Here is a 27,199-nt window from a genome sequence, read left to right as displayed (position 1 = left end):
TATGATGTGGATGTAGGACAAGGAGCTTTCACTTCATATCGTTGTTTTTAAACTTAACTTTTAAACTTAAAGAGTTAAGGGATATAGCTGTCACTGATGAAACCAGTATCTGTTGTCCATCCTAAATTGCCCTTGAACTGAGTACCTTGCTTGGTCTTTGCAATTTAGCAATGTTTCAGTCCTGTGCTGCTAAGTTATCATTAGCATCAGTACAAAAAAGCTTCAGGAAATGCCTTTGGCAACCTTTTGTCAAACATGTTCTGTGACTGACCATCATAGTAAACAGGAGCAACATTAAAACTTATAATTTATCAAGTCACAATGGGTGACATGATGTGTCAGTAGTTAGCACTGCTGCCTCACAGTATGAGGGACCTGGGTTCAATTATATCCGCAAACAATTGTCTGTGTGGAGTTTTCCCTGTGTTTCTGTAGGCTTCTTTCCACAGTCTAAAGTTGTGCAGGTTAGGTGGATTGGCCATGCTAAGTTGCCCTCATAGTGTCCGGGGATGGAGCAGGCTAAATGGATTAGTCATGGGAAATGCAGGGACAGGGTAGGGAAGGTGGCTGTAGGGGGGATGCTCTTCAGAGGGTTGGTGTGGACTTGATGGGCCAAATGGCCTGCTTTCATACTGTAGGATTCTGTAAGAAAGTTCCACTTTGGGTATAATTTACCATTTATTGGTATCCTAACACTGTTCATTGGTATAATTTCAATCATTTGCGTTCAGATCACATTTATGAGCTTTCTGTCCTGGTTTTAATGGCCTCTGTTAAATGGCTTATTTGATGGCTAGCTGATTTATACAAATACCTTTCTAACTAATGTAAGTGCTGTCTATTTCTTTGATGTATTTTAAGAAATTGACATAGAGATTCAAGATGGCGGCGACCCAGCAAGTCTGAGTCTGTAGTGCTCTGCCTAAGACTCGAAAAGTGGGGCACCCGCCTTTACCACACCTTTTAAGTAATTTAAAATAGCTTTCGCCCAGCATAGTTAGTCATTTTACATCAAACTTGGACAGTTTGGTGTTGTTCTTAAAATGACTAAGGGCAAAAATTCCTGCAGTTCCCAACAGGCAGGGACCCCTCCCCCACACCCTTCAGCAGCAGCAGAGACGTCCGCAGCCGCCTCGGGCAGAGGCAAGCTCCAGGAGAGGATCAACGCCTTCATTGAAGAATCCAGGACCAGGTGGGAGTCGTTCTCGGTTGTGCTGCAGAAGCATGACTGAGAAATTGAAAAACTCAAACAGCACGTCGGAGGGGCGGAACAACGGGCTGCAGCCTCGGAGACTGCTGCTGAGTCAGCCGTGGGGCCGGGTCCGGGCTCTGGTGCAACAGGTCCGGACCTTGGAAGAGCACATCGATGATCTTGACAATCGGGGCCATCGAAAAAATATTCGGTTGCTGGGTCCTCCTGAACGGGAAGAGGAAGGCCAGCTCGCAGCTGTTTTGGAGCAATGGCTCCCTCAAATATTAAAGTTGGAGTCCGGACCTGGCCAGGTACGGGTGGAGTAGGCCCATTGGGTTGCTGTACGCAGGCCCAGGTTGGACCAGCAACCCCACCTGGTTCTATTCCAACTCCAATGTTAGAGAGAGAAGCAGGTACTCCTGGAAGCTTCTAGAGTCATGGGAAGGATCCCCAGGCCATGATGCGCAAGGGTTCCAGGATAATGTTATTCCAGGATTTTTTTCCAGCCGTGGTCTGCAAGAGGAGGGCATTCGATAAGGCAAAGAAGTGTCTAACAGACCTAAATATCCAATACTCCTTGCATTACCCGGCAACGCTACGCTTCAGCCACGAAGGATCCGTTTACAACTTTGGATCACTGGAGAAGGCTAAAGAATTCTTGGACTGTCTTAAATAGACTGTGAGACGTAAACCGTATAGATAATGATTTTATTTTGCCTCCCCGGGTTACCCTTTATTCCTTCTCCATCCTTTTTTTTCAGTACCTTCTCCGGAAAATGGGGAGGGTGGCTTATTTGTTATTCATTATGTAATTTTTTTTACAGGCCATGCGGCTTATTTGATTTGTGTGGGAGGGGGGCTTTGTTTTGTCCTACCTTTTTCGTCATCTTACTTAGTTTTCTAATAATTGCTGGCGTTGTATCTTTGTAGTTTTATATATTTATATTTTGTATTATGCTTGCTAAACGGACCTAGATATTGGTGTGGCGGGGGGAGGGGTGGGTCACTCACTTTTAACTTTGGTTTCATAGAACACTCAAATTTGTCTACTCCATTTTAAAATGCCTGGGTCAAGGGCGGGCTCTAGTTAGGAGACGTTATGGTGGGGTTATTGACAGGTAGTTATGCCCCCTGGGAGCAAGGGGGAAAATCTCCTTTCAAATGTGTTTTGTATTGTTTTCTTTACTTAGGAATAGTTTTTAATTGTGTTGGTGTAAATGTCTTAAAGAATTTTTGCTTTTGTGAATTTTCCATGGTCTTTATTTAAGGTGTTTTGGGTGGGGTTCTTCCTCCTGGGGGGTCTCAGGCTTGCCTGGACGATCATGGCTAGCCATTTGCTTAGGTGGTGCACCTGGAATGTCAAGGGGAGCAATTCACCAGTCAAAAGAAAGAAGATATTATCAAACTTCAAAAAAGAAAGGGTTGATGTAGCTCTTACAGGAGACACATCTACTTGACAAAGAGCACTTAAAATTACAACAGCGTGGATTTGACCAGGCCTTTTTCTCATCTTTTAGTTCAAAAAGTAGGGGAGTAGTCATTCTTATTCGGAAGAATCTTCCTTTCAAAATCTTAAGCCAGATAAAAGATGAATCTGGATGGTATATACTGATCAAAGCCCTAATATATGGAGAGGAGTATGGGATCTTTAATCTTTATTGCCACCTGGAGCACCCCTTCAAATTTGTAACGGAAACGTTCTCCAAGTTGATGGCTTTTGGGGCCCACCATACAATTATAGGGGGAGATTTTAATTGTATTATGGACTCAGAGACAGGTAGGATGCCCAAGAGTACTATGGATATGTCTCTTAGATCTAGACAATTGGCGGATCTGAATAAGGAGCTAGCGCTAGTAGATGTGTGGAGGTATCTTCACTCCCAGGGCAGAGACTTTACTTTCTACTCTAACCCACACAAGTGTCATACTAGAATTGATATGTTCTTTGTTCCCTGGACCCTTTTGAATTCCATATTGTCCTGTAAAATAGGTAATATAGCAATCTCTGATCATGCCGCAATATATATGGAAGTTAAGTTGGGACAGGCCCCCGACATTGGCGTATGGATTCTTTCTTAATGAAGGATAGCAAATGCTCTGACAGAAATCTTGGGAACGGAGATTAGATTGGATCCAATGTCTCTTCTTCTGGGCTTTTCAAATTTGCCCTCCCTGGATGTGCACGGGAGGAAACTATTTTCCATTCTCTCTTTTTGTGCAAGGAAAAATATCTTTGTGAATTGGGTAGCTGAAGGCCCTCCAGGACTTTCGAATTGACACAGGTTAATCATGGAATATATCCCCCTTGACTTCCTCACAAATATGGTGCACCAAAAACTGAATTATTGTATAAAATATGGCAGCCCTTTCTGAACTATATCGACACAGATATTTCGGTCATACTGTCAAGGGCTTTTGTCTGGCTGTGGTAGTGGTTCTGGCTGGTCTGGGGGCCCCCGGGAGGAGGAATCCTGTATAAATATGGGTTTTATTATGACCTGATGTTATTCCATTTTGAGTATGTACTTAATTATTTTATTTTTTTTTGCTAGTAATGTATGATATTCTATATAATGTTTTGGTTGTTTGTAGGATAGATTAGTAGTTAGTTTGTTTTTTTCCTTCTTTATTTTTGTGTTTTGGTTATTATTTTTATATGTATTTAATTGTATATTAGTATTTATGCTTGTTTGTATTACTTCGTAATTTTGTAAAAAATGTTAAAAAGTTTCCTTTTCTTTTCAATAAAAATGCTTATTAAAAAAAAGAAATTGATATAATTATCAATATTCATGCTGTCAGCTTGGCTTATTGTTCGCACTCTTGAGCCTAATTCAGAATGCATAATCTATATTGACATTTCAATACAATACTGGAAGGAATTGTTGGAATGAACATAAAGATGTAAGAAATAGGAGCAGGCTTTGACTATTTGGCCTCTCCAGCTGTTCAAACATTCAATATGATTGTGGCTTATGTTCTAGATTCCTCAAGTAGTGGTGTGTGTGTGTGTATGTGTGTATATGTGTACACACGTGTGTGTGTGTGTGCATGCAATCACTATGTCTGCTCAGTCAAGCTCCTTCAGAATTTTGTGTATTTCACTAGATCACCTTTCATTCTTGAGAGTGTGGTGCTGGAAAAACACAGCAGGTTGAGCAGCATCTGAGGAGCAGGAGAATCGACATTTCGGGCATAAGCCCTTCATCAGGAATGAGGCTTATGAGCCAAGGGGATGGTGAGATAAATGGGAAGGGGGTGGGGCTGGGGGTGCGATAGGTAGATGAAGGTGGGGCTCGTGGTGATAGGTTGGAGAGGAGGGTGGAGCAGATAGGTGGGAAGGAAGATGGATAGGTAGGACAAGTCATGAGGGCGGCGTCAAGTTGGAAGGTTGGATCTGGGATAAGGTGGAGGGGAGGAAAAATGAGGAAACTGGTGAAATCTACATTGATCATGTGTGGTTGGAGGGTTCCAAGGCAGAAGATGAGGCATTCTTCCTCTAGGCGTCAGATGGTTAGAATTTGATGATGGACGAGGCCCAGCACCTGCATGTCCTTGGCAGAGTGGGTGTGGGAGTTAAAGTATTCAGCCACAGGGATGAGGGACTGCTTCATACGATGTCCTGGAGATGTTCTCTGAAGCGTTCTGCATGTAGGTGTCCTGTCTCCCCAATGTAGAGGAGACCACATTGGGAGCAACGGATACAGTAAATGACATGTGTGGAAGCACAGGTAAATTTCTGATGGCTGTGGAAGTCTCCTTTGGGGCCTTGGATAGAAGTGAGGGGGGAGGTGTGGGCACAGGTTTTTCTTGCAGTGGCAGGGGAAGGTGCTGGGAGGGGAGGGTGGGTTGGTGGGGGAGGGGTGTGTGGACCTGTCAAAAGAGTTGCAGAAGGAATGTTCTTTATGGAATGCAGATCTTGTAAATTCCAGAAAGAATAGGCTCAATATATTCAACGTCTCCTGATAGGGCAACCCTCTCATTCCTGGAACCAATCTATTGTGTTCATGAGATGATAAACTTAGGGTCTATTTGCCTTCCAAATATACTGTCAACACTGTAATACCATTTGAAAAATAACAAGCAGTTTATTGAGAACATTTATCCTTCATCCATTATGACACAAAATAATTATTTGGCCATTGTCTAACTACTTTTATTTATGGGACCTCATGCACAGTTTCCTCTATAGTAAACTGTAACAACATTCTTGACAGTAATTAATTAGTCTTGAAGCAATTTGTAACATATGGGAGCATGATAGAATTGAGCACTCAGTTTGAGGGTTAGCAATTTGGGTCTGAAACTTAAATAAGGTCAACTATATGGTTATGAAAAAAATGTTGACTAAAGTGGAACAAGTAAATATGTTAAAAGGCAAATATTTCTTAAGGAGATATTTCTTAACTCTCAACTATGATGTACCCAAGTGTCCTATCATTGTTCCTGTTCCTAATACATCATTGTAGCTGTGCATTTCTTTCTCCCTCATGAACTTATCTATTTTCCTCTTAAATGCACTCATACTAGTTGCTTCAACCACTCCCTGTGGTAGCAATTTCTACATTCTTACACTTTCTGGGCGAAGATGTTCTGAATCTCCTGTAGCATTTATTGGTGTTTAACTTCTTTTGATGTCCTCTAGTTATAATGTGGTCTCTGTATCCACACTGTCAAAACCTTTCATACTTTAAAGACTTCTTTTACATTACCCCTCAGCCTACTTTCCTCCTCTCAAGAGAAAAGAGACACAATCTGACTATCGTGTCCTGATACCTATTTCTCACATCAGAAAACAAGTTGAATATCATATGGAAAAGGACTTATACAGGATTTTAAAAAAGTATTTGTGGAATATAGGCATTGCTAGTTAGGCCAGCATTCATTGCCTAACACTAATTGTCCTTCAGAAGTTAGTGGTGAGCCCCATTCTTGAACTGCTGTAATTTGCGATTAGTTGACCCACAAAGAAGTTCCAGCAGCAATGAAGGAACTGTGATGTATTTCCAAGTCAGGATGGTGAGTGGCTTGGCGGGGAACTTGCATGTGGTGGTGTTTTCATGTATTTGCTGCCCTTGTCCTTCTAGATATGAGTGGTTGTGAGTTTTGGATCAACTATTCAAGGAATCTTGGAAAATTTCTGCAGTGCATCTTGTAGGTAGGATGCACTGCTACTACTGAGTGTTGGTGGTGGAGGGAATGGATATTTCTGAATGTGGTGCCAATTAAGCAGGTTACTTTGTCTTGGATGGTGTCAAGCTTCTTGAGTGGTGTTGGAGCTGCACCATCCAGGCAACTGGAGAGTATTCCATCACACTCCTGAGTTGTGCCTTGTAGATGATGGACAGACTTTGGGCAGCCAGGATGTGAGCTGTCTCCCAGGTCAAATTGGCATCTGAAAGATTAGAATGATTACAGTAAGAACGAAGAGAAGGGAGAGGGCGCATCATTTCGCCTACCCTCAGGTTAATTCAGCAGCATGTATTGGGGCAGCGTCTGCAGGCAGATGGATCGCGTTTCGACCCCGTGCTGACCCCGCGCCGCCGCCATAGTGCGTGGACCGCGTGCCGCATACCAGCGGCGTCGACGACCTATTTTACACAAAGAAGATCCTCCCCAAAAAACCGACAGACTTCACTAAAAACCCCCGAAACGGCCACTGCAGTGTAAAAGGTAAGATCAGTCAATCGACATCCTACCGATTCTGTTAAAAAAAACTCCAGAAACCGCGAATTCACAAACCGTCCGTTAGAGAGAATCAAAACATGGCGTCGAGCCCGGGGGAGAGCCAGCGGGGTGGGGGAGAGAGATGGTGGGGTCGGGGAGAGCCAGCGGGGTGGGGGAGAGACTTGAGGTATGGTCCTGGGCTCATTACAAGGTGAGGGAATTGCTGGGTGGTCACCGAAGGGGAGAGACCTGGGGTGGGCTGAGTGATGACCATGTAGTTAAAGGCAGGGAGATTCCTGGCAGAGAGAGAGGGAGTTCCAGGCACAGAGAGATCCGCAGGTGAGACGGGTGAAGTGAGGGCAAAGGTCCATGACAGGTACTGAGACATGTCTATAGAGCACAGAGACAGGGAGAGAGTGATGGCACAATTAATTGGGGAGTTAGAGATATTGTACAGGGATGGGAAGAAAGATCTGTGAGGGTTGAGAGACACACCAAAGGGATGGATGGAAAAAAGCCAATGGAGTTTACAAGAAAGATCCCAGGAATGAGGGGCTTGTCAATGCGGAGAACTCTGGGTCTGAACTCGATGGAGTTTAAAAGGATGAGGGGGAGGGGATCTCATTGAACCTTATAGAATACTGAGAGGTCTGGTTGGGATGGGGAAGGAAGTGTAGAGGTGGAAACTCTCTGCAGTAGAGTATGCAGAGGACTTCAGAGGGTGGAGGCAGTACGAACAGTGGCAGAATATACTAGAGAGAGGTAGCAGTCTCTATGTTGGAGTTGTATTAAAAAATACTATTTATTTCTTGACAGGGCCCCATGTGATCAGTTTACAACTGTCCTATTTTATTGACATTTAACCAAATTGGGAGCTCACATGATTTGAGATTCCCCCAATGAAGTTATTGTATCAATAACAGAAATAACTTTAAGTGTTATAGTGTACTCACTCAGCTGATTCATGGGATGCGGGGTGTTGGACAGGTCGGGCCTCTATCCATTTGAATTCAGAAGAATAAAAGGTGATCATATTCAAACATATAAGAGCCTAAGGGGAAATGACAGACTGAATGCTGTGGGGATATTTCCTTTTGTGGGTCGGCACAGAACTAGGGGACAGAATTTAAAAATGAGAGGTCTCCTACTTGAGACAGAGAGGAGAATTTGTTTTCCCCGAGAGTTGTTAGACAACGAAATTCAGTTCCCCCCTCAGTAATGGTGTTTGGTCATTGAATGTTTTTAGGACAGAGTTAAGTTCTTGATAGCCATGTGAATCAAGAGGTGGGGAGAGTTAAGTAGCTAGATGGGAATACAGAGTTGATGTCTCAGTCAGATCAGCCATGATCTTATTAAATGGTGGAACAGGCACAATGGACCAAATGGACTTTTCCTGTGCCTAATTTGTATGTTCATATGTATATTCATGTTTAGTGATATAAAATACCAGGTTATTTAGGTTGTGAGTGAGAACTGTCCCTAATTAGGAAGATGTTGCCTTAAATGTTTTCCTCACATTACCCTTTCTTTTGCACACCACCTTAACTAAGTATCCTGTGGTTCTCAACACTTCCAAACTCTATTTATAGTTTGTCCAGATCCCTCTCCTCTGAATCTTTTCTCTCAGGAGAACAACCCCAGTTTCTCCTACTTATCCTTAAAGTAGAAACCCCTCATTTCTGAAATTATTCTTGAACCTCATTTCCATACACTTTTATAAAGCCTTCACGTCCTTCCTGAAGTGTTGTGCTCAAAATTGGACACAGTTTTCTAGCTGAGGCTGAAATATTGTTTTATACCAATTCATTATAATTTTCTTACTTTTGTACTGTATTTTTCTAATTATAAATTCTTTAATTTCTTACCTTAATAAATACCTTTTAATCAGATTCTCAGCTGCCCTGCCACTTACAATCATTTGTGCAATCATATACCCTCAGGTCCCTTTGTTTCTGCACTTTTTTAGAATTGCATCCTCTCTTTTATATTACTATATTTGTTCTTCTTACCAAAATAAATAACTTAGCACTTTGCTGCATGAACTTTCTGTCTGCACATTCCACTAACCTGTCAATGTCCTCTTGAAGTCTGTTATTCTCCTCCCCATAGGTCACAATACTTCAAATTTTTGTATCATTCACAGATTTGACATTGTGCTCTGCACATCCAAATTGTTCAATAATTAGATCAAGAGAAGCAGCAATCCCAATACTTATACCTGGGGAACCACACTTGTTACCTCCTTCCAGTTGAAAAATAATCATTCACCACGACTCTGTTTCCTGTCACTTAGCCATCCACACTGTTCCATGGGTTGTAACTCCATAGAATCCCTACAGTGTAGAAACAGGACCTTCAGCCCAACAAGTCTCACCAACCCTCCGAGCAGTATCCAACTAAACCCATTCCACTACCCCTATTGCCCTACATTTAGCCCTGACTAATGACCAATCTGCACATTCTTGAACACTGTGGGCAATTTCGCATGGCCAATTCACCTTACCTGCACATCTTTGGATTGTGGGAAGAAACCAGAGCACCTGGAGGAAACCCACATGGACAGGGGGAGAATGTGCAAACTCACACAGACAGTCCCTTGAGGCTGGAGTTGAACCCAAGGTCCCAGGTGCTGTGAGGCAGCAGTGTTAACCACTGAGCCACCGTTCCACCCAACAAACCTGATATGTGATCTTTATCAAACATCTATTGGAAGTTTGTTCCACTACTCAGTTATCCTCATCACCACTCTCTGTTTCCTCATCAAAAAATTCAATTTTACAGATAGCTAAATTCAATTTTGCCATAAAAATTCTTATTGGCTTTCCTTAATTGAGTTACATTTGTCCAAGTGATTTATTCATTTTTGTCCCAGATTATAATTTCTAACTGCTTTCCCACCACTGAGGTTAAACATATTGCCCTACCATTTGGTTGATTTTACCTTACACCGTCAATGTTAAAGAAAGAAAATAAATGAAGAAGTAAAAGGAATAACAAACTTTAATTTCTACAGTGCCTTCCACCCTCATAGGATGTTTTAAAGCACTTTATAGCCAAATGAATAATTTTGAAGTGAATCACTATTGTAAATGTAGGGAATATGATCATCAATTTGTACACATGTTTTCATAAACAACAATCTGACAGTGTCTAGATAATTTTTTTCTGATTTCTGATTGAAAGATAAATATTGGTCAGAATATCTGGGAATTTCTTTATAAGAACAGTTCACCTGAGAGTGATGATGGAACTTCAGTTTAAGGTCACATTTGAAAGTTGGCATTTCCATTTAGAAGCTTCATCAATCTATTGCTTAAATTGACGAGATTAGGGTTTTAATCGTAGGGTTATACAGCATGGAAACAGACCCCTCGGCCCAACTTGTTCAACAGACCCCTCGGCCCAACAGATTTCCTGAACTGATCGAGTCCCATTTGCCAGCATTTGTCCCATACACCTCTAAACAATTCCTATTCATGTATCCATCCAAATGCTTTATAAAGTTTGTAATTGAACCAGCCCCCACCACTTCCTCTGGCAACCCATTCTCTACACACATCATCCTCTGTGTGGAAAGTTGCCCCTTAGGTCCCTTTTAACTCTCTCCCCTCTCACCTTAAACCTATGACCTCTGGTTTTGGACTTTCCTACCCTAGGAAAAAAACTTTGTCTATTCACCCAAACATGCCCCTCATGATTTTATAAACCTCTATAAGGTCACCCCTCATCCTCTGACGCTCAGGAGAGAAAAGCCTACTAATCAGATTACAATAAATGCTCAACTGGGATTACCATATTCAAGAGTGGGATTACTGTATTTGTTCAACCCATTATTTCTTTAATTAAGTTCAGCTGGTTAGATACGTATTCAAAAGATTCTGTTTCTTTCCAAGGTTTCTGTTGTTATATTTTAGCTTTTATGGTAGGTTTGACTCAGTTGTAGGTACTTAGCTCTGAGACCAATCAAAATCTCCACTATGTACTCTATTTCAATCTTTGTGTCAGTGGTTCCCCACTTTTCCTACTGTGATGATGCTGCACCTTTAACAAGGTTATGCTGTCCTAGGTTTGAAGAGTTTTAGGGCCAATTTGGTTACACCTAACAAATACTGCCTCTGGCAAAACGCTTTCAAGTTAAAAAAAAACACTTATACAGAGGAACCTCAATTATCCTGAATATCAATTATCTGAGTATCGGATTATCCGAAAGGGATCTCAAGGTTGCGATAGAAACAATACGTCAAAGAGCTGTTTCAATCCTGATTACGTCTTTTGTTTACAGGTATAATGATTAAAAATGAACTTGTGTCATTGAAGTGATGCCTAGAACAGTCCGAGACAGTCTAGGCACCATCTCTAAATGACTGACCTCCTGCCCTCTCTCTCCACCCCCCCCAACACTTTCCTTGGTGTTCTACACAGGGGTGAACCCTAAACCCCCCCCCCCCCTCATCCCCAGATAATCTCTCCAACATTGTCCTGTATAGGGCAAAGGTGGAACCTGTCAAAACGTTTGTGTGTGCGTGTGTGTGTGTGTGCGTGCGCGCGCGTGCACACGCACTATTTGGAGACTTACCCCACAATTACTGCTGGTGTATAGTCCGGTGGGTGGGGGGAGCGCAGAAAGGGGTTGGATGAAGGGTGGGAATGGATGGGGGTGCGGGTTGGGGGTGGGTGGGGGAGTGGGGTGGGAGCAGACGGGGTTGGAGGAGAGCGGGGGTTGGGGTCTCATGCGCAGAGTGCTGCTGCCTAGTCTCCTGAACGGGGAGCAGACTTCACAGAAAACTCCGAGCCGCAGAAGAAATCAATTAGTCAAGTAATCAATTATCTGAACGAAATAGTGCCTTCCCATCTCATTCGGATAATCAAGGTTTCTCTGCACAATGAAAGGGGAGTGACCAGAGCTCCCAGCTCAGCTTTTCTTTGGTTTGGTTCTTTTAGCAGTCTGGCTGTTCACTGAAAGCAATCGTCAAGTTGAAGCTTCTGGTCCAAGAAACAGCTACTTAGAAGATGTTCCATGCTGAATCCCCCCTGCTATTTCTCTCTCTCCTGTAAGACCCCGTGTTTGACTTTTTCTTTTTTGCCAATGGATATTTATGGGGATTGTTGTAGGAATTTGGAACAGCATCATTAAGTTGGGATAATCTGTTGGGTTTTTGGATAGGTTACGTTATTCTATTTTGTTCTCATTTGTTTGTGTTTCATTTGTTAATCTAGCAAATAAATTCTGTTTCGTTTAAAACTAAGTGGTTGGGCTAGCTACATCACTTCTGGAATATGTACTTTACACCTGCTTAAAACAACTAGCAAAATTAGGGTCTGGGCTGCTTTCTTGAAATGTTTTGGTGGGAGTCTGGCCTGGTCCGCAGTACTACTGCCTCTTCGCTTGCCCACTGCCCTATTACTAAACTATTCCATTTTTTCTGTGTGCAGACCCATACGCCCAAACTATTGGCCACTGAATTTCATTCTTCCTGTCCTTTTGTTCCTGTCCTTTTTCCAGTGTCTTAGCCTTTTTCCAGTCCACTTAGCTTTAGTTTGACCTTGTGAAGTTAATGTTTGTACTTTTCATTTGTTTCTTTTGATTTCAATCCCCTTCTCCCTGCTTTATCTTTTTTATGGTTCCCACTTCACTCTAAGGCCTCAGACCTGTTTGTAATGCCTTAATTCTTTTCTACTTCCATCTCTTTTGTTGTGATTCTGATGAAACAGATAGGAACAGGAGGAGATCATTTATCTTCATTTAGTGTGTTTGCCCATTTAGTGAGATCTTGGCTTATCCATAACTTGACTCCACCTGAGCCTTTGCCCCAAACCTCAATTCTTTTGTTTAACAAAAAGTTGTCAGTCATAGATCTAGAATTAACAAATTGTCTAGCATCGGCTTCTGTTTCTGATAGAACTTCTTACATGAAGATGTTTCAAAAATCTATTGTCAGTATGAAAGACATTTATAAAGCAAAATGATTTTTTTTCTCCTTAATACAGTATAGAAAGAAATGTCAGGCATTGACTGCGAATTAATTCTACTTTTTGTTTGATTTCTCTTAGGATGTCTCACCTGGTACCACTCCCTATTCCCTGCCCTGTACAACTTGGTTCAATGAAAGCTGATACATCAGGGTCGCAGTTGCATCAGTTTGTTAGAGAGGGCAACCACACCAAAGTGAAAAAAGTCCTAAAGAAAGGTGGGAATCTTGTATTTGAGGATTCTGTATTAAGAAGATGCTTGGACCTTTTTGCTAAAAAGACATGGAATTAGAATTGTGCTGTCACTTTAAATGTCTTTGTATGTCTTCACACCTAAAGTTGCTTAATAATCTGTGCACGAAACAGCAGTCGTAGTATTGTAAAATATTACATTGCAAAAAAAGTCATTTTTGCCCATCGAGTTTGCACTATTGTTATTCTACCATAGGACAACCTGGTCTGAAATCACATTCCTACTTCTTTCCCAAAATCTTTATTTGCCTATGGAGTGTGCTTCACTTCAAATAAAGATGATAGAAAACCCACAGTTATTAATTTTACCAGTTTTTAGTCATTTGCAATCTTTTAAATTATACAGCTTCCCAGTAGTTTGATCTGAAATTGGACACGTCCAAATCTGAAACTATACAGACATGAAAAACTGTTGCTTTAATCTTGGTTGGTTCTGAATTAGCTGGCTGCAAAATGAATAATACAATTGACATCAGTGCCCCGTACATCTGCTTCAGAGAGGTTTAGGGAAGGACCATGGCGTTGAAAGTACAGCTGCAAACAATGGGAACAAGGTGGTTGTTATCTAAAAGGCTTTACGCAGAGGAACAATGAATGTTGTTCATTGATGAATGGGCAATGGCTGTAGTGTAGAAGCAGGTTATATGGACAGGGAAAGATGAGGGCACGGAATTACTCACTTTGGAGCCAGTTTGGAAAAATATGAACTTGTGGCTGTAATGACCTCACTTGACTAGATAGAAAGTGTTAATAGGCTTTGACCATGGAGTAATTAGGTCGCTAAATCATGCTAACAGTTAGTGATTGGAGTGTATTCATTGACTTTAGAACTTTATCTTACCTGCAGTCAACAATAAAATGCATCTGTATTAATTATAAATTAGCTGATTGGTCTCTTTTAAACCAGTTCAGTTCACAGGTCAGTCATAAACACACATGACTTCTGGAATCTCGGTGTGGCTTGTTTTAAATGGATAAATCCCCAGGACCTGATCAGGTGTACTCTAGAACTCTGTGGAAAGCTAGGGAGGTGATTGCTGGGCCCCTTGCTGAAATATTTGTATCATCGATAGTCACAGGTGAGGTGCTGGAAGACTGGAGGTTGGTTAATGTGGTGCCACTATTTAAGAAAAGTGGTAGGGACAAGCAAGGGAACCATAGACTGGTGACCCTGATGTCGGTAGTTGGCAGGTTGTTGGAGGGAATCCTGAGGGACAGGATGTACATGTATTTGGAAAGACAAGAACTGATTAGGGATAGTCAACATGGCTTTGTGCATGGGAAATCATGTCTCACGAATTTGATTGAGTTTTTTGAAGAAATAACAAAGAAGATTGATGAGGGCAGAGCAGTAGACATGATCTATATGGACTTCAGTAAGGCATTCGACAAGGTTCCCCATGGGAGACTGGTTAGCAAGGTTAGATTTCATGGAATACAAGGAGAACTAGCCATTTGGATACAGAACTGGCTCGAAGGTAGAAGACAGAGGATAGTGGTGGAAGGTTATTTTTCTGACTGGAGGCCTGTGACCAGTGGTATGTCACAGGGATCAGTGTTGGGTCCACTACTTTTCGTCATTTATATAAATGATTTGGATGTGAGCATAAGAGGTATAGTTAGTAAGTTTGCAGATGACACCAAAATTGGAGGTGTAGTGGACAGTGAAGAAGGTTGCCTCAGATTACAACAGGGTTGAAACTTTATTGCTGGAACAGCACAGCAGGTCAGGCAGCATCCAGGGAACAGGAGATTCGACGTTTCGGGCACAGGCCCTTCTTCAGGAAGGGTCAGATTACAACAGGACCTTGATCAGATGGGCCAATGGGCTGAGAAGTGGGAGATGGAGTTTAATTCAGATAAATGTGAGGTGGTGCATTTTGGGAACCCAAATGAGAGCAGGACTGATACACTTAATGGTAAGGTTCTGGGGAGTGTTGCTGAACAAAGAGACCTTGGAGTGCAGGTTCATATCTCCTTGAAAATAGAGTCACCAGTAGAAAGGATAGTGAAGAAGGCGTTTGGTATGCTTTCCTTTATTGGTCAGAGTATTGAGTACATGTATTGGGAGGTCATGTTGCGGTTGTACAGGACTTTGGTTAGGCCACTGTTGGAATATTGTGTGCAGTTCTGGTCTCCTTCCTATTGGAAGGATGTTGTAAAACTTGCAAATCTTTTCTGAGCCCTTTCAAGGATGTTGGCAAGGTTGGAAGATTTGAGTTATAGGGAGAGGTCGAGTAGGCTGGGGCTGTTTTTCTTGGAGCATCGAAGGCTGAGGGGTCACCTCATAGAGATTTATAAAATCATGAGGAGCATGGATAGGATAATTATACAGGGTCTTTCCCCTGGTGTGGGGGAGTCTAGAAGTAGAGGGCATAGGTTTAGGGTGAGAGAGGAAAGATATAAAAGAGACCTAAGGGGCAATCTTTTCACGCAGAGGGTGGTACAAGAATGGAATGAGCTGCCAGAGGAAGTGGTGGAGGTTAGTACAATTGCACCATTTAAAAGGCATCTGGATGGGTATGAAAAGGAAGGGTTTGGAGGGATATGGGCTGGGTGCTGGCAAGTGGGATTAGATTAGGTTGGTATATCTGGTCGGCATGAATGAGTTGGACCGAAGGGTCTGAATCTGTTCTGTACATCTCTATGACTATATGCCTCTAAGTGCTACTTTAATGAATTGTCTGGGGATAACCACTTTATTATCACATTTTGCTTGTATTATATTGTATGTTTAAACAGTTATACCATTGCAACAGATGGCAGTGAAATAAACTCTACTGTATCAAAAACTGCAATTATACCATTGCAACAGTACTGAATCAGACGGCAGTGAAATAAACTCTACTGTATCAAAAACTGCAATCATATTGCTGATGTACAACATGGTAATATGTAAAATAGGAGCAGGAATAGGACATTTGAGCCTGCACTGCCATTCAATATGATCATGGCTGACCATCCAACTCAATACCTGTTCTTGCTTTCTCTCTATATTCATTGATCCCTCGATCTTTTCATTTTCAACTGCCGACGTGACATAGCCCCCTCACCTGTCCATGCCTCTCACCCACTTTAACCACTCACCTTCACAATGTGCAGCCCTTCGCACCCTCCACTCCAACCCCAACATCACCATCAAAACAGCAGACAAGAGGGGCACTGTGGTAGTTTGATGCACCAACCTCTATCCAGCTGAAGCCAGGCACCAACTAGTGGACACCTCCTCCTACCGCCCCCTCGACCACGACCTCACTACCCATCACCAAACCGTCATCTCCCAGACCATCCACAACCTCATCACCTCTGGGGATCTCCCATCCAGAGCCTCCAACCTCATAGTCCAGGAAACCCACACCGCCCGATTCTACCTCCTACCTAAAATTCACAAACCTGACTGCTCCGGTCGACTCATTGTCTCAGCCTGTTCCTGCCCCACTGAACCCATCTCTACATATCATGACGTCGTCCTCTTCCCCCTTAGTCCAGGAACCCCCCACCTACGATTGCGACACCACCCACGTTCTCCTTCTCCTCCATGACTTTTGTTTCCTTGGCCCCCAACGTCTTATCTTCACCATGGACATCCAGTCCCTATACACATTTCTCTGCCACGATGAAAGCCTTCAAACCCTCCATTTCTGGCTCTCACGCCGATCCAACAAGTACCCTTCCGCTGACACTGTCATTCAACTGGCTGAACTGGTCCTCATCCTCAACAATTTCTCCTATGAATCCTCTCACTTCCTCCAAAACAAAGGGGTAGCCATGGGCACCTACATAGTTCCAGCTATGCCTGTCTCTTAGTCGGGTACTTGGAACTGTCTATCTTCTGCAGCTATGCTGGCACCATTCTCCACATTTTCCTCGCCACAACGATGACTATACCGTCGCTACCTCGTGCTTCCACAAGGAGGTTGAACAGTTCATCAACTTCACAAACACCTTCCATGCGACTTCAAGTTCATCTGGGCCATCTCAGACACTTCCCACCCCTTCCTGGACCTTCCCATCTCCATTTCTGGTGACCGACTCAACACAGACATTCACCACAAACCCACCAACTCCCACAGCTACCTGGACTACAACTCTTCCCACCCTGTGTCCTGTAAAACCACTATCCCTTAAAAACCAATTCCTCCACCTCCGCTGCATCTGCTCCCAGGAAGACCAGTTCCACCACAGAACATTCCAAGTGGCCTCCTTCTTGAAAGACTGCAATTTACCCTTCCACGTTATCAACGATGCCCTCCAGTGCATCTCCTCCACTTCCCACACCTCTGCCCTTGAACCTCATCCCACCAATCGCAACAAAGACAGAACCCCCTGGTCTTCACCTTCCACCCCACCAACCTCTGAATACATCGCATCATCCTCTGCCATTTCCGCCACCTACAAACAGACCCCACCATCTGAGATATATTTTCCTCCCCATCCCTATCTGTGTTTCAGGGAGACCATTCCCTCTGTGACTACCATGTCAGGACCAAGCCTCCCACTAACCCCTCCTTCCCTCCCGGCACCTTCCCCTGTCACCGCAAGAAGTGCAAAACCTGCACCCACGTCTCCCCCTCACCTCCATCCAAGGCCCCAAAGGATCCTTCCACATCCGACAGAAATTTACCTGTACTTCCACTCACGTCACCTATTGTATGCTTTCCACCCAATGTGGTCTCATGTACATTGGGGAGACAGGACACCACCTTGCGGATTGTTTCAGAGAATATCTCTGGGACACCTGCAGTAACCAATCCCACCACCTTACTGAACGCTTTAACTCCCCCCTCCTGCTGCGCCAAGGACATGCGGCCTCCTCCATCACTAAACCATCTGCGCCCTTCCATCAGTTTAGCCTCCATCAAGCGTTGTGTCATCTTTGAACTTGGAGGTGTTGCCTTTACGTTTCCTCAACTAAAACCTTTAAACATATTGTGAATAACTGAGGTCCAAGAACTGGATGCCTTAAAGAAAAAGACCCATTTATTCTTACTCTTTGTTTCCTCATAGCCAACCAATTCTCTATCCATGTTAGTACGCCAGCTCCAATCCTATGCACTTTAATTTTACATGCTAATCTCTTAGGTGGGACCTTATCAAAAGTCTTCTCAAAGTCTAAGTAGACCAAATCCACTGGCTTTCTCCTATCAGCTGTACTAGTTCATTGCTTCCATTCAGAGAATTAGAAGGGAGAATAGCAGTTATTATTGAGCTATTTCTAAAATTTGGAATAATTTATTTAGCTGTATTTTAACTTTATTTTAACTTTTTTAACTTTAGCTCAGATACTCACTTGATTGTTGCAATACAATGAATTAAGCAATATTGTTCAGTTTGGTACGGTTTTTTCTATAAAAGACTAATAACCTGCAGCTTTACAGTGTTCAGAAAATCGTACTTGTCCTTATTTTATTGAAGAAAACACTACAGACATCAGGGTCCTAAATTAGATCCAGATCATTACTATAACCCATGACTTCAAATTCAATTGGACGTTGTACACAATGTGTTCAATGAGTCGTACTGACCATGTGACGTAGGCTGTTACCTTAGCAGTTAAAGTTGCCAAATTGTAACAAAGTATTATTGGTATGTTTGTATACGAATGGATCCTTTTCCCATCCATTGCGAAATTTAGCAGCATCGTTTCAGGCTTGGCTGCTTTATTGTGGATGAGCAAAAGAGCAAAATGTATCCTCTGCTGTGGGCCCTTACAATGTGCCAAGAGAAATAGGTTCTCTGCTACCGAATGTAAAACCGCGATAGCACTACAGGAAATTCGTTGTGCTGCGACCCGAATTACAAAAGCACAGTAATAGATGTCTGGGCAAGAAAGAACAAGAATAAGGCTAAAAATATTGGATATAAGCAAATTACTGCAGATTCTGGAATCTGAAACCAAAAGAGAAAATGCTGGAAAATCCTGGAGGCTAAAAACATCTCCCTCCCCATAATTGTTCCACAATGTGTGCAACCACGAAGCGTAACGAGGAATTGCATTGTAAAATAGAGATTTTATGAAACATGTTCGAAGTTTTTGTTTCAAATTGGTGGTGGCAATTTAAATATTAACTTTTGGTGGATCTCACGTGTAGGTTTGCGAAATGTAGTTTTAGTCAGTTTAACATCCAAAACTATGATGTATGTTTACATCTTGCGAATTGGTTCAATATTATTTTATTGGAATGCTGATTTTATACATTGCCCAGTTTATTTTGAGGCGACAATGCTCTTCTCAGTACAGTTGCGAGAATAGCAATGACGAATGGGAATGAATTTTGTCGCGGTTGCGAGATTACTGCATTATGTATGTAATGCTCGCTTTTCAAATGTGTAATACATCGCTGCTTACTTTATTCCTCTCTGCATTTTTTTTGCGAAATGGCAACAAATTCTTAGTTGGAAAGTGGACATCTCGAAGTATGTACGAAAGTAATCGTGTTTTAATTAAAAAAAGGTTACTGATCACTATTTGATATTTTGTTGTAAAAACTTGTAGAAAGTTCTATTTGAGGGTGATGTTTCACTTCTTTGATCGTCAGCCCATGTAGCACGCCGTGATCGTATAGTGGTTAGTACTCTGCGTTGTGGCCGCAGCAACCTCGGTTCGAATCCGAGTCACGGCATTGCGGGTAAGCAATGACACGGCAATGGGTTACTCTTTTATTGAGTATGGTGTTTTGTCCCGGCATTTATTACAAATATTGTTTTAATTTATTACAAAATAAAAATACTGTAAACACATGCTTTACCATGCAGATTTCTTTTACGTCACCTTCTCGAGATAATTTTAGGTTTTATTATAAAAGGTGACAATGCTTTAAAGGTCTGTGGTCAGAGTCCGATCCGTTCTATTTTCAAAGTGGAATGTACAAAATATTACATGTATGGCTGCCTGCAGATTGTGCATCTTTGAGCCAAATTGAATGTATCTGCAAATATCATTTTGCAAATTCAAATTCACCCATAGACTTATGTGTGTGTGTGCATGAGAGAATGTATGCATGTTAGTGTGAGTGCACGTGAGAGAGTGTGCCTGTGTGAAAGCTTGGTAAAGTGTGTGTTTGGGTGTGATGGAGTATAAGCCTGTGAGAGGGTGTGTGTTTGGGTGTGAGCGTTGAGCATTGGGCGTGTGCGTGTGTATGAGAGAGGGTCTGCGTGAGTGTCTGAGTATGTAGGAATGTGTGCATCAGTGCGTGTGTGTGTGTGAGAGAGTGTGTGTGTGTGTATCGTGTAGTGGGGTCACCTGTCATGTGACACGAACCCAAGATCCTGAGGCGCACTGATGATGTTACCGAGAATGGTGATGAAAGGTCTATGAACAAGCCGACCAGTTCAGTGAACAAGTCAACAACCTGAGCTACAAATTTTGTTGAATATTCTGAACACCTTTAAAATATTATGGTTGGTATGAAGAAAGTGGTATTCTGCAATTTTGAATGTACTTTAGCTAATCACAGTAATAATTTAAAGAAGCTTTAAAATTTATATTTTAAGGAAGATTTTTTTCAAGAGGGTGGAAGGTATCTGGAACTCACTGCCTGAAAGAGTGGTATGGACGGCAACTCAAAATTTAAAATGTATTGCAAGTCTTTCTAAAAAACAATCATTTGTGGTATGTGGGTATCACTGGCTGGGCCAGCAGTTTTTACCCATCCTTATCTCCCCTCGAGAAGGTGGTGGTGAGTCATATTTTTGAATTGCTGCCAATAGGGAGCAATTCCATTAGGGAGGATATCCAGGATTTTGACTCAGCAACACTGAGGGAAAAGTGATATATTTCCAAGTCATGATGGTGAGTGGTTTGGAGGGAACTTGAGATGATGGTGTTTCCATCACCCTGTCCTTCAAGGTGGAAATGGTTGTGTGTTTGGCTGGTGGTGAGAAGGGCTCTGCCTGTGAGATCCTTTATGCACGCCCGGACTCTCAGCCGCACCGCACGCTGCCCTCGAAGCGGCTGCCGGGGGGATGAGACTGTCACACACCTCCTTCTGGAATGTGCAGAGGAAGTCTGGAGAGGAATGCAGTGGTGTTTGTCGAGGTTCGTCCCGAGCAGCGCCGTGACGCGGGACTCCGTGCTCTACGGTCTGTTCCCCAGGACGCACACCGAGACGAACATCAACTGTGCCTGGAGGATCATCAACTCGGTGAAGGACGCTCTCTGGGTGGTCCGAAACCTGCTGATCTTCCAGCTGAAGGAGTTGACCCCGACTGAGTGTTGCAGACTGGCACATTCCATGGTCCAGGACTACGTGTTGAGGGACGCGCTGAAGCCTGGGGCAGCTGCCGCCAAGGCGCGGTGGGGAAAGACCACTGTGTAACATCTGCCTGCCTAACGAAGAACAGGGGGCCCATGCAGTCATTTGGGCTCTGCTGACGCCTCAGCTAATCATATGGGCATATGATTGAACAATGTACAGACCTGTATAAAAATGATAAATTCTGATCTTTGTATGTACATGTTAACATATGTATGGCATGACCAACTGTACAGACCATCAAATTATTTTATGAATAAAGTATATTTTTGAAATAAAAAAAAAGAAATGGTCGTATGTTTGAAAGGAGCTATCAAAGGAGCCTTGATGAATTTCTGCAGCGCATCTTGGAGATAGTACACATTGCTGCTACTAAGCATTTGTGGTGGAATGAGAGTGGATGTTTGTCAATGTGGTGCCAATGAAGTGCCCTGGATGGTGTAAAATTTCTTGAGTGTTATCGTGGCTGCACTCATCCAGTTCATCACATCCCTAATTTGTGATTTGTACATGGTAGATAGGTTTTGAGGAAGGTATTGGAAAATGGCACAAGAATAGGTAGGTCCTTGATGACGTGTGGTTGCAATGGTCCAAAGGGTCTCTTTCCATGCCGTAAAACTCCCATGGCTTGAATGTTTTTCTTCTTTGCTGTGTCTTGTCCTGAGATTGTGTTAACACTCATATGACATTTGACACACTCTTGTTTGGAAGCCTCCTGCATTGACTATTATTCATGTGTGATAGCTGATGATATCAGCAAAGTTGAGTTACGAGCATAGAAAAACAGAAAATGTGAGAGAAGCCATCAGGTTTGGCAGTATCTGTAGAGGGAGAAGCAACATTATTATTTTGACTCCAGATCATTGAACCTCTGCGATAAATGGGTATTGTTGCCACACAGGAGAGTGTTAAGTGAGCCAAGGGAACATAGAGTCATACAACACGGAAACAGACCCTTTGGTCCAACTTGTCTGTGCCAAACAGACATCCCAATCTGACCTGGTCCCATTTGCCAGCAATAGCCCATATCCATCTAAACCCTTCCTATTCACATAACTATCCAGATGCTTTTAAAATGTTGTAGTTGTACCCATTTCTCTGGCAGCTCATTCAATTCGTGCAGAATCCTACGTGCAAAAAAGTTATCCCTCAGGTTATTTTTAAATCTTTCCCCTCACAGACCTTCACTATAAGTGATAGGCAACATGGTTTTGTGCGGGGGCGATTGTGCCTTACCAACTTAATAGAGTTCTTCGAGGAAGTGACCAAGTTGACAGATGAAGGAAGGGACCAAGTTGACAGATGAAGGAAGGGCTGTTGATGTCATATACATGGACTTTAGTAAGGCGTTTAATAAGGTTCCACATTATAGACTAATGGCAAAAGTGAAGTAACATGGTGTGCAGGATGTTCTAGCTAGGTGGATAAAGAACTAGAGTAGTAGTTGAAGGAAGTTTCTTGAAATGGAGAAAGGTGACCAGTGGTGTTCCGCAGGTGTCAGTATTAGGGCCACTGTTGTTTGTAGTATGCATAAATAATGTAGAAGAGGGCACTGTTGGTATAATCAGCAAGTTTGCAGATGACACAAGGATTGGTGGAGTAGCAGAAAGCATAAGGGACTGTCAGAGAATACAGGAGGATATAGATAGACTGGAGAGTTGGGTGGAAAAGTGGCAGATGGCTTTCAATCCAGTCCACGGTGGCACAGTGGTTAGTACTGCTGCCTCACAGTGCTAGAGAGCCGGGTTCAATTCCTGCCTCAGGCGACTCTCTGTGTGGAGTTTGCACATTCTCCTTGTGCCTGCGTGGGTTTCCGCCGGGTGCTCTGGTTTCCTCCGACAGTCCAAAAATGTGCAGGTTAGGTGAATTGGCCATGCTAAGTTGCCTATACTGTTAGGTGAAGGGGTAAATGTAGGGGGAATGGGTCTGGGTGGGTTGTGCGTTGTTGGGCCAAAGGGCCTGTTTCCACACTGTAAGTAATCTAAATATGAGGTGATGCATTTAGGCAAATCTAATTCTAAAACAAATTATGCAATGAATAGAAAAGTTGATGAGCAGAGAGATCTGGAAGTGCAGGTCCATTGTACCCTGAAGTTTGCTGCACAGGTGGATAGAGTGGTCAAGAAGGCATATAGTATGCTTGCCTTAATTGGATGGGAATTTGAGTATAAGAGCTGGCAAGTCATGTTAAAATTGTACAAGACATTGGTTCGGCTGCATTTAGAATACTGTGTACCATTCTGGTCGCCACATTACCAAAAGGATGTGGACACTTTGGAGAGGGTGCAGAGAAGGTTTATGAGGATGTTGCCTGGTATGGAAGGTGCTAGTTATGAAGAGGGGCTGAGTAGTTTAGGTTTATTTTCACTAGAAAAAAGGAGATTGAGGGGGGACCTGATTGAGGTTTACAAAATCATGAAGGGTATAGACAGGATGGATAGAGACAAGCTTTTTCCCAGGGTGAAGGATTCAGTAACGAGAGGTCATGCATTCAAGGTGAGAGGTGGAAAATTTAAGGGGGATACACGTGGCAAGTACTTCACACAGAGGGTGCTGGGCGTCTGGAACGCGTTGCCAGCAGAGGTGGTAGAGGCAGGCACGGTAGATTCATTTAAGATGCGTCTAGACAGATGCATGACTAGGTGGGGAGCAGAGGAATTGACCGACAGGTTTAGACAGTACATTTAGATCGGCTCAGGCTTGGAGGGCCGAAGGGCTTATTCCTGGGCTGTAAATATTCTTTGTTCTTTGTTCTTATAACCTCCATTACCATTAAGTAACAAATCCTGGTGATGTATAGTGGGTCTAGTGACATTGAGTTGGAATTAATTACTATTATGGGTGTAGACCATATTCCAGAACACAGTTATAGTCCTGAGTCAGTGTTCAGTTGGTAACGTTACCTTTCTTCCAGGGATCACTTAACTGGATAGCTGGTTTGTGCTGCAGAGGTTACTACAAAGGATTCTCATCAACCTCACCCCTTAGCATGGTGACTCAAGTTAAACCACGACTTGTCATTTCTCTAATGAGAGAGCAACCCAATGGCCTGCTAGGGTATTGGGGTCTTTATCATAGAATCCTTACAGTGCAGATGGAAGCTGTTCAGCCCATCAAGTCTGTACTAACCCCCTGAAGAGCATCCCACCCTATCTGTGTAACCGCACATTTACCATGGCTAATCTACCTAGCCTGCATCTGTGGACACTGTGGGGCAATTTATCATGGCCAGTTCAACTAATTTGCACATCGTTGACTGTGGAGGAAAGCAGAGTACTCAGAGGAAACAATAGACAATAGATGCAGGAGTAGGCCATTCTGCTCTTCGAGCCTGCACCACCATTCAATATAATCATGGCTGATCATCCTTAATCAGTATCCTGTTCCTGCCTTATCTCCATAACCCACACAGACATGGGGAGAACATGCAAACACACACAGTCACCCAATGTGCCTGTGACCCTGGCACTGTGAGGCAGCAAGTGCTAACCACCAAGCCACTGTGCCATCCTTTACCTTTATGCTAAATGAGTTGAAATCAGACCTCCCTTCCTAGAAACACTGGGTATTATATCCCCAAGCCACACAGACTGTAGTGATTCAAGAAGGTGGCTCACCACCTTCGCGTGATCAACTAGGGATTGGGAATAAATACTGGCCTAGCCAGCGATGCCCAAATCCTGTGAAATGTCTTTAAAAACAGATCTGGCTGGTCAAAACTGCTGTTTAAAGCAAAAAAAATTCAATTCTCCTCTGTATACATCAGGAGTGATTGGTAACTGATTGGCAGAGGAAGAACAGATAACCTCTAAAATCGTATAATATGTTAAAGAAGTGTCTGTTTAGACATGTGAAACGTTGTACACAAAACAAGCATCGTTTAATCTGACATAACCGGACATATTGTTATACTTGATGGTAATTTTCAGCGCTTTATTTCTGTAGTCCATGTAGCACGCCGTGATCGTATAGTGGTTAGTACTCTGCGTTGTGGCCGCAGCAACCTCGGTTCGAATCCGAGTCACGGCATTGCGGGTAAGCAATGACACGGCAATGGGCCCTAATTTTCTTAGTTAATACAATGTTTAAAAGCAAACTGATGGTTAGCTGTACATAATTTGATTGTGTTATTTTAACTAGTTCGCTTTCTTTATATATTAAATTGGAGAGAACCACTTTATAAAATAAACAAATGCAAAACACAGAGGGCTTGAAACCTAAACTGCTTTTATCCATTCGAAAAAAACTTACATTTTGTTACATTTTCGATTTAAAGCACCAATAGTAGAGTTTGTGTGCATGTGCATCAGTCCTGCTCTGAGCGAAGTGATTTTGGGTTGCCTGAATTACAGGCCAAGCCTCACATTATGCTGCAAAAGATTATAGATATTTGACTACGCTCTAAGATGTAATTCAGGCATTTTAAGGAAGTAACAATTCACTCCATAGTCTGTTCGCTACTCTGTTAATTAATGACTATATTGGTCATAATGGAATAAGATTTGCGTTTCGATCTTGCCATGGTTACACTGTCGTAATCCCCGAACAATAATGAGCATGGAAGCAGCAAGTCCGTTGTTGCGCCGGTTCTAAGACAAACGCAGAAATTTATGGAAAAACACAGCAGGTCTGACGGCATCCGTGCAGAAAAATCAGAGTTAACGTTTTGGGTCCAGTGAACCTTCTTCTGAAGTTGAATTCAGAATTAATCAATAATGGAAATTGCTTAATTTCGGAACTCATTATGTCGCTGAGTGTTTTAACATGTATTTTACATCAAACTCTTTGGTATGATATACTGTGCTGATGCAGGGATGAGAGTTACGTCGACGGGTCTTTTACGTCTGTTCTTTATGGGTAAACGGGTACACGGGTGTGTGGAGAGAAACATGTAGAAACAGAGCGACTGTAATCTTGAGACAAGTGTTAGGACTGCGAGTTTCCAGCAGGGATCGCTTCAACAGTTCCGCCGTGAATAACAGCAGCCTCAGTGCTGTTCCGCCCCAGTCATTTCGTCAGTTTTGATTGCATGATCAGACCATTATTCAGATTAAGAATTTAATTTGAATATCGTGTGTGTTCGTTTCCACACTGTTTTTCGTCTTGTTGAGAAATATAGCTACAATAATAAACTTAAAGATAATAGATGTATTGAAAATCATTTAGAAATATGATGGAAATGAATTGCACACATGCACTGTGCGTGGTGTTGCAAAGTCAGATTATGGTTGCACTGTTTTACAACTGTATTTTAGAGGTTATTTCTTTGGTAGGGAATTGCCTATGCTGCAGTCACCCGTCTACCTGTCCCCGGTGTTGCGAAGGATGGGCCTGGCCTCGCTGCCGTGGAACGCTCCGAGTAGTTGGACCGTTCCGTATCACCTGTCCTTCGTGGAGAAATTTATCAAGAAAAACACCTTTGACCACAAGTCCATCAGGAACTGGTCAGCACGTAGTGTCCTTGAGACCCTTCGGGAAAAGGAGAGGGCAGATCCTGTCGAGCGGTTCCCTGAACAGACTGTCAAAGCCATTTGGCAGAATGCCTCATCGCCAGAACTTTCCAACAAGCACCAAGACATGGCTTGGCTGGTGGTGAGAAGGGCTCTGCCTGTGAGATCCTTTATGCACGCCCGACTCTCAGCCGCACCGCACGCTGCCCCCGAAGCGGCTGCGGGGGGGACGAGACTGTCACACACCTCATTCTGGAATGTGCCTATGCAGAGGAAGTCTGGAGAGGAATGCAGTGGTGTCTGTCGAGGTTCGTCCCGAGCAGCGCCGTGACGCGGGACTCCGTGCTCAACGGCCTGTTCCCCGGGAGGCACACCGAGACGAACATCAACTGTGCCTGGAGGACCATCAACTC

General features: G+C 43.0%; 1 protein-coding gene and 2 non-coding genes across 3 annotated transcripts in view; all 3 read left to right on the top strand.

The window, feature by feature from the left end:
- Positions 1 to 1,224: 1,224 nt before the first annotated feature.
- Positions 1,225 to 27,199, top strand: part of LOC122564209 (inactive serine/threonine-protein kinase TEX14-like) — a 155,070-nt gene continuing 129,095 nt past the window's right edge. The window contains exons 1-2 of the mRNA XM_043718905.1: positions 1,225 to 1,403; positions 12,911 to 13,047. Of these exons, the coding sequence (XP_043574840.1) occupies positions 1,225 to 1,403; positions 12,911 to 13,047 (316 nt within the window). The remainder of the gene's footprint in view (positions 1,404 to 12,910; positions 13,048 to 27,199) is intronic.
- Positions 19,633 to 19,704, top strand: trnah-gug. Its single transcript has one exon. It is a non-coding gene; the product is annotated as a tRNA-His (tRNA).
- trnah-gug lies at positions 25,294 to 25,365 on the top strand. Its single transcript has one exon. It is a non-coding gene; the product is annotated as a tRNA-His (tRNA).

Source organism: Chiloscyllium plagiosum, chromosome 28 (genome assembly GCF_004010195.1).
Source record: "Chiloscyllium plagiosum isolate BGI_BamShark_2017 chromosome 28, ASM401019v2, whole genome shotgun sequence".
Lineage (NCBI taxonomy): Eukaryota > Metazoa > Chordata > Chondrichthyes > Orectolobiformes > Hemiscylliidae > Chiloscyllium > Chiloscyllium plagiosum.
The sequence above is the reverse complement of the archived record's forward strand: the minus strand, read 5'-3'. Positions and strand labels throughout refer to the sequence as shown.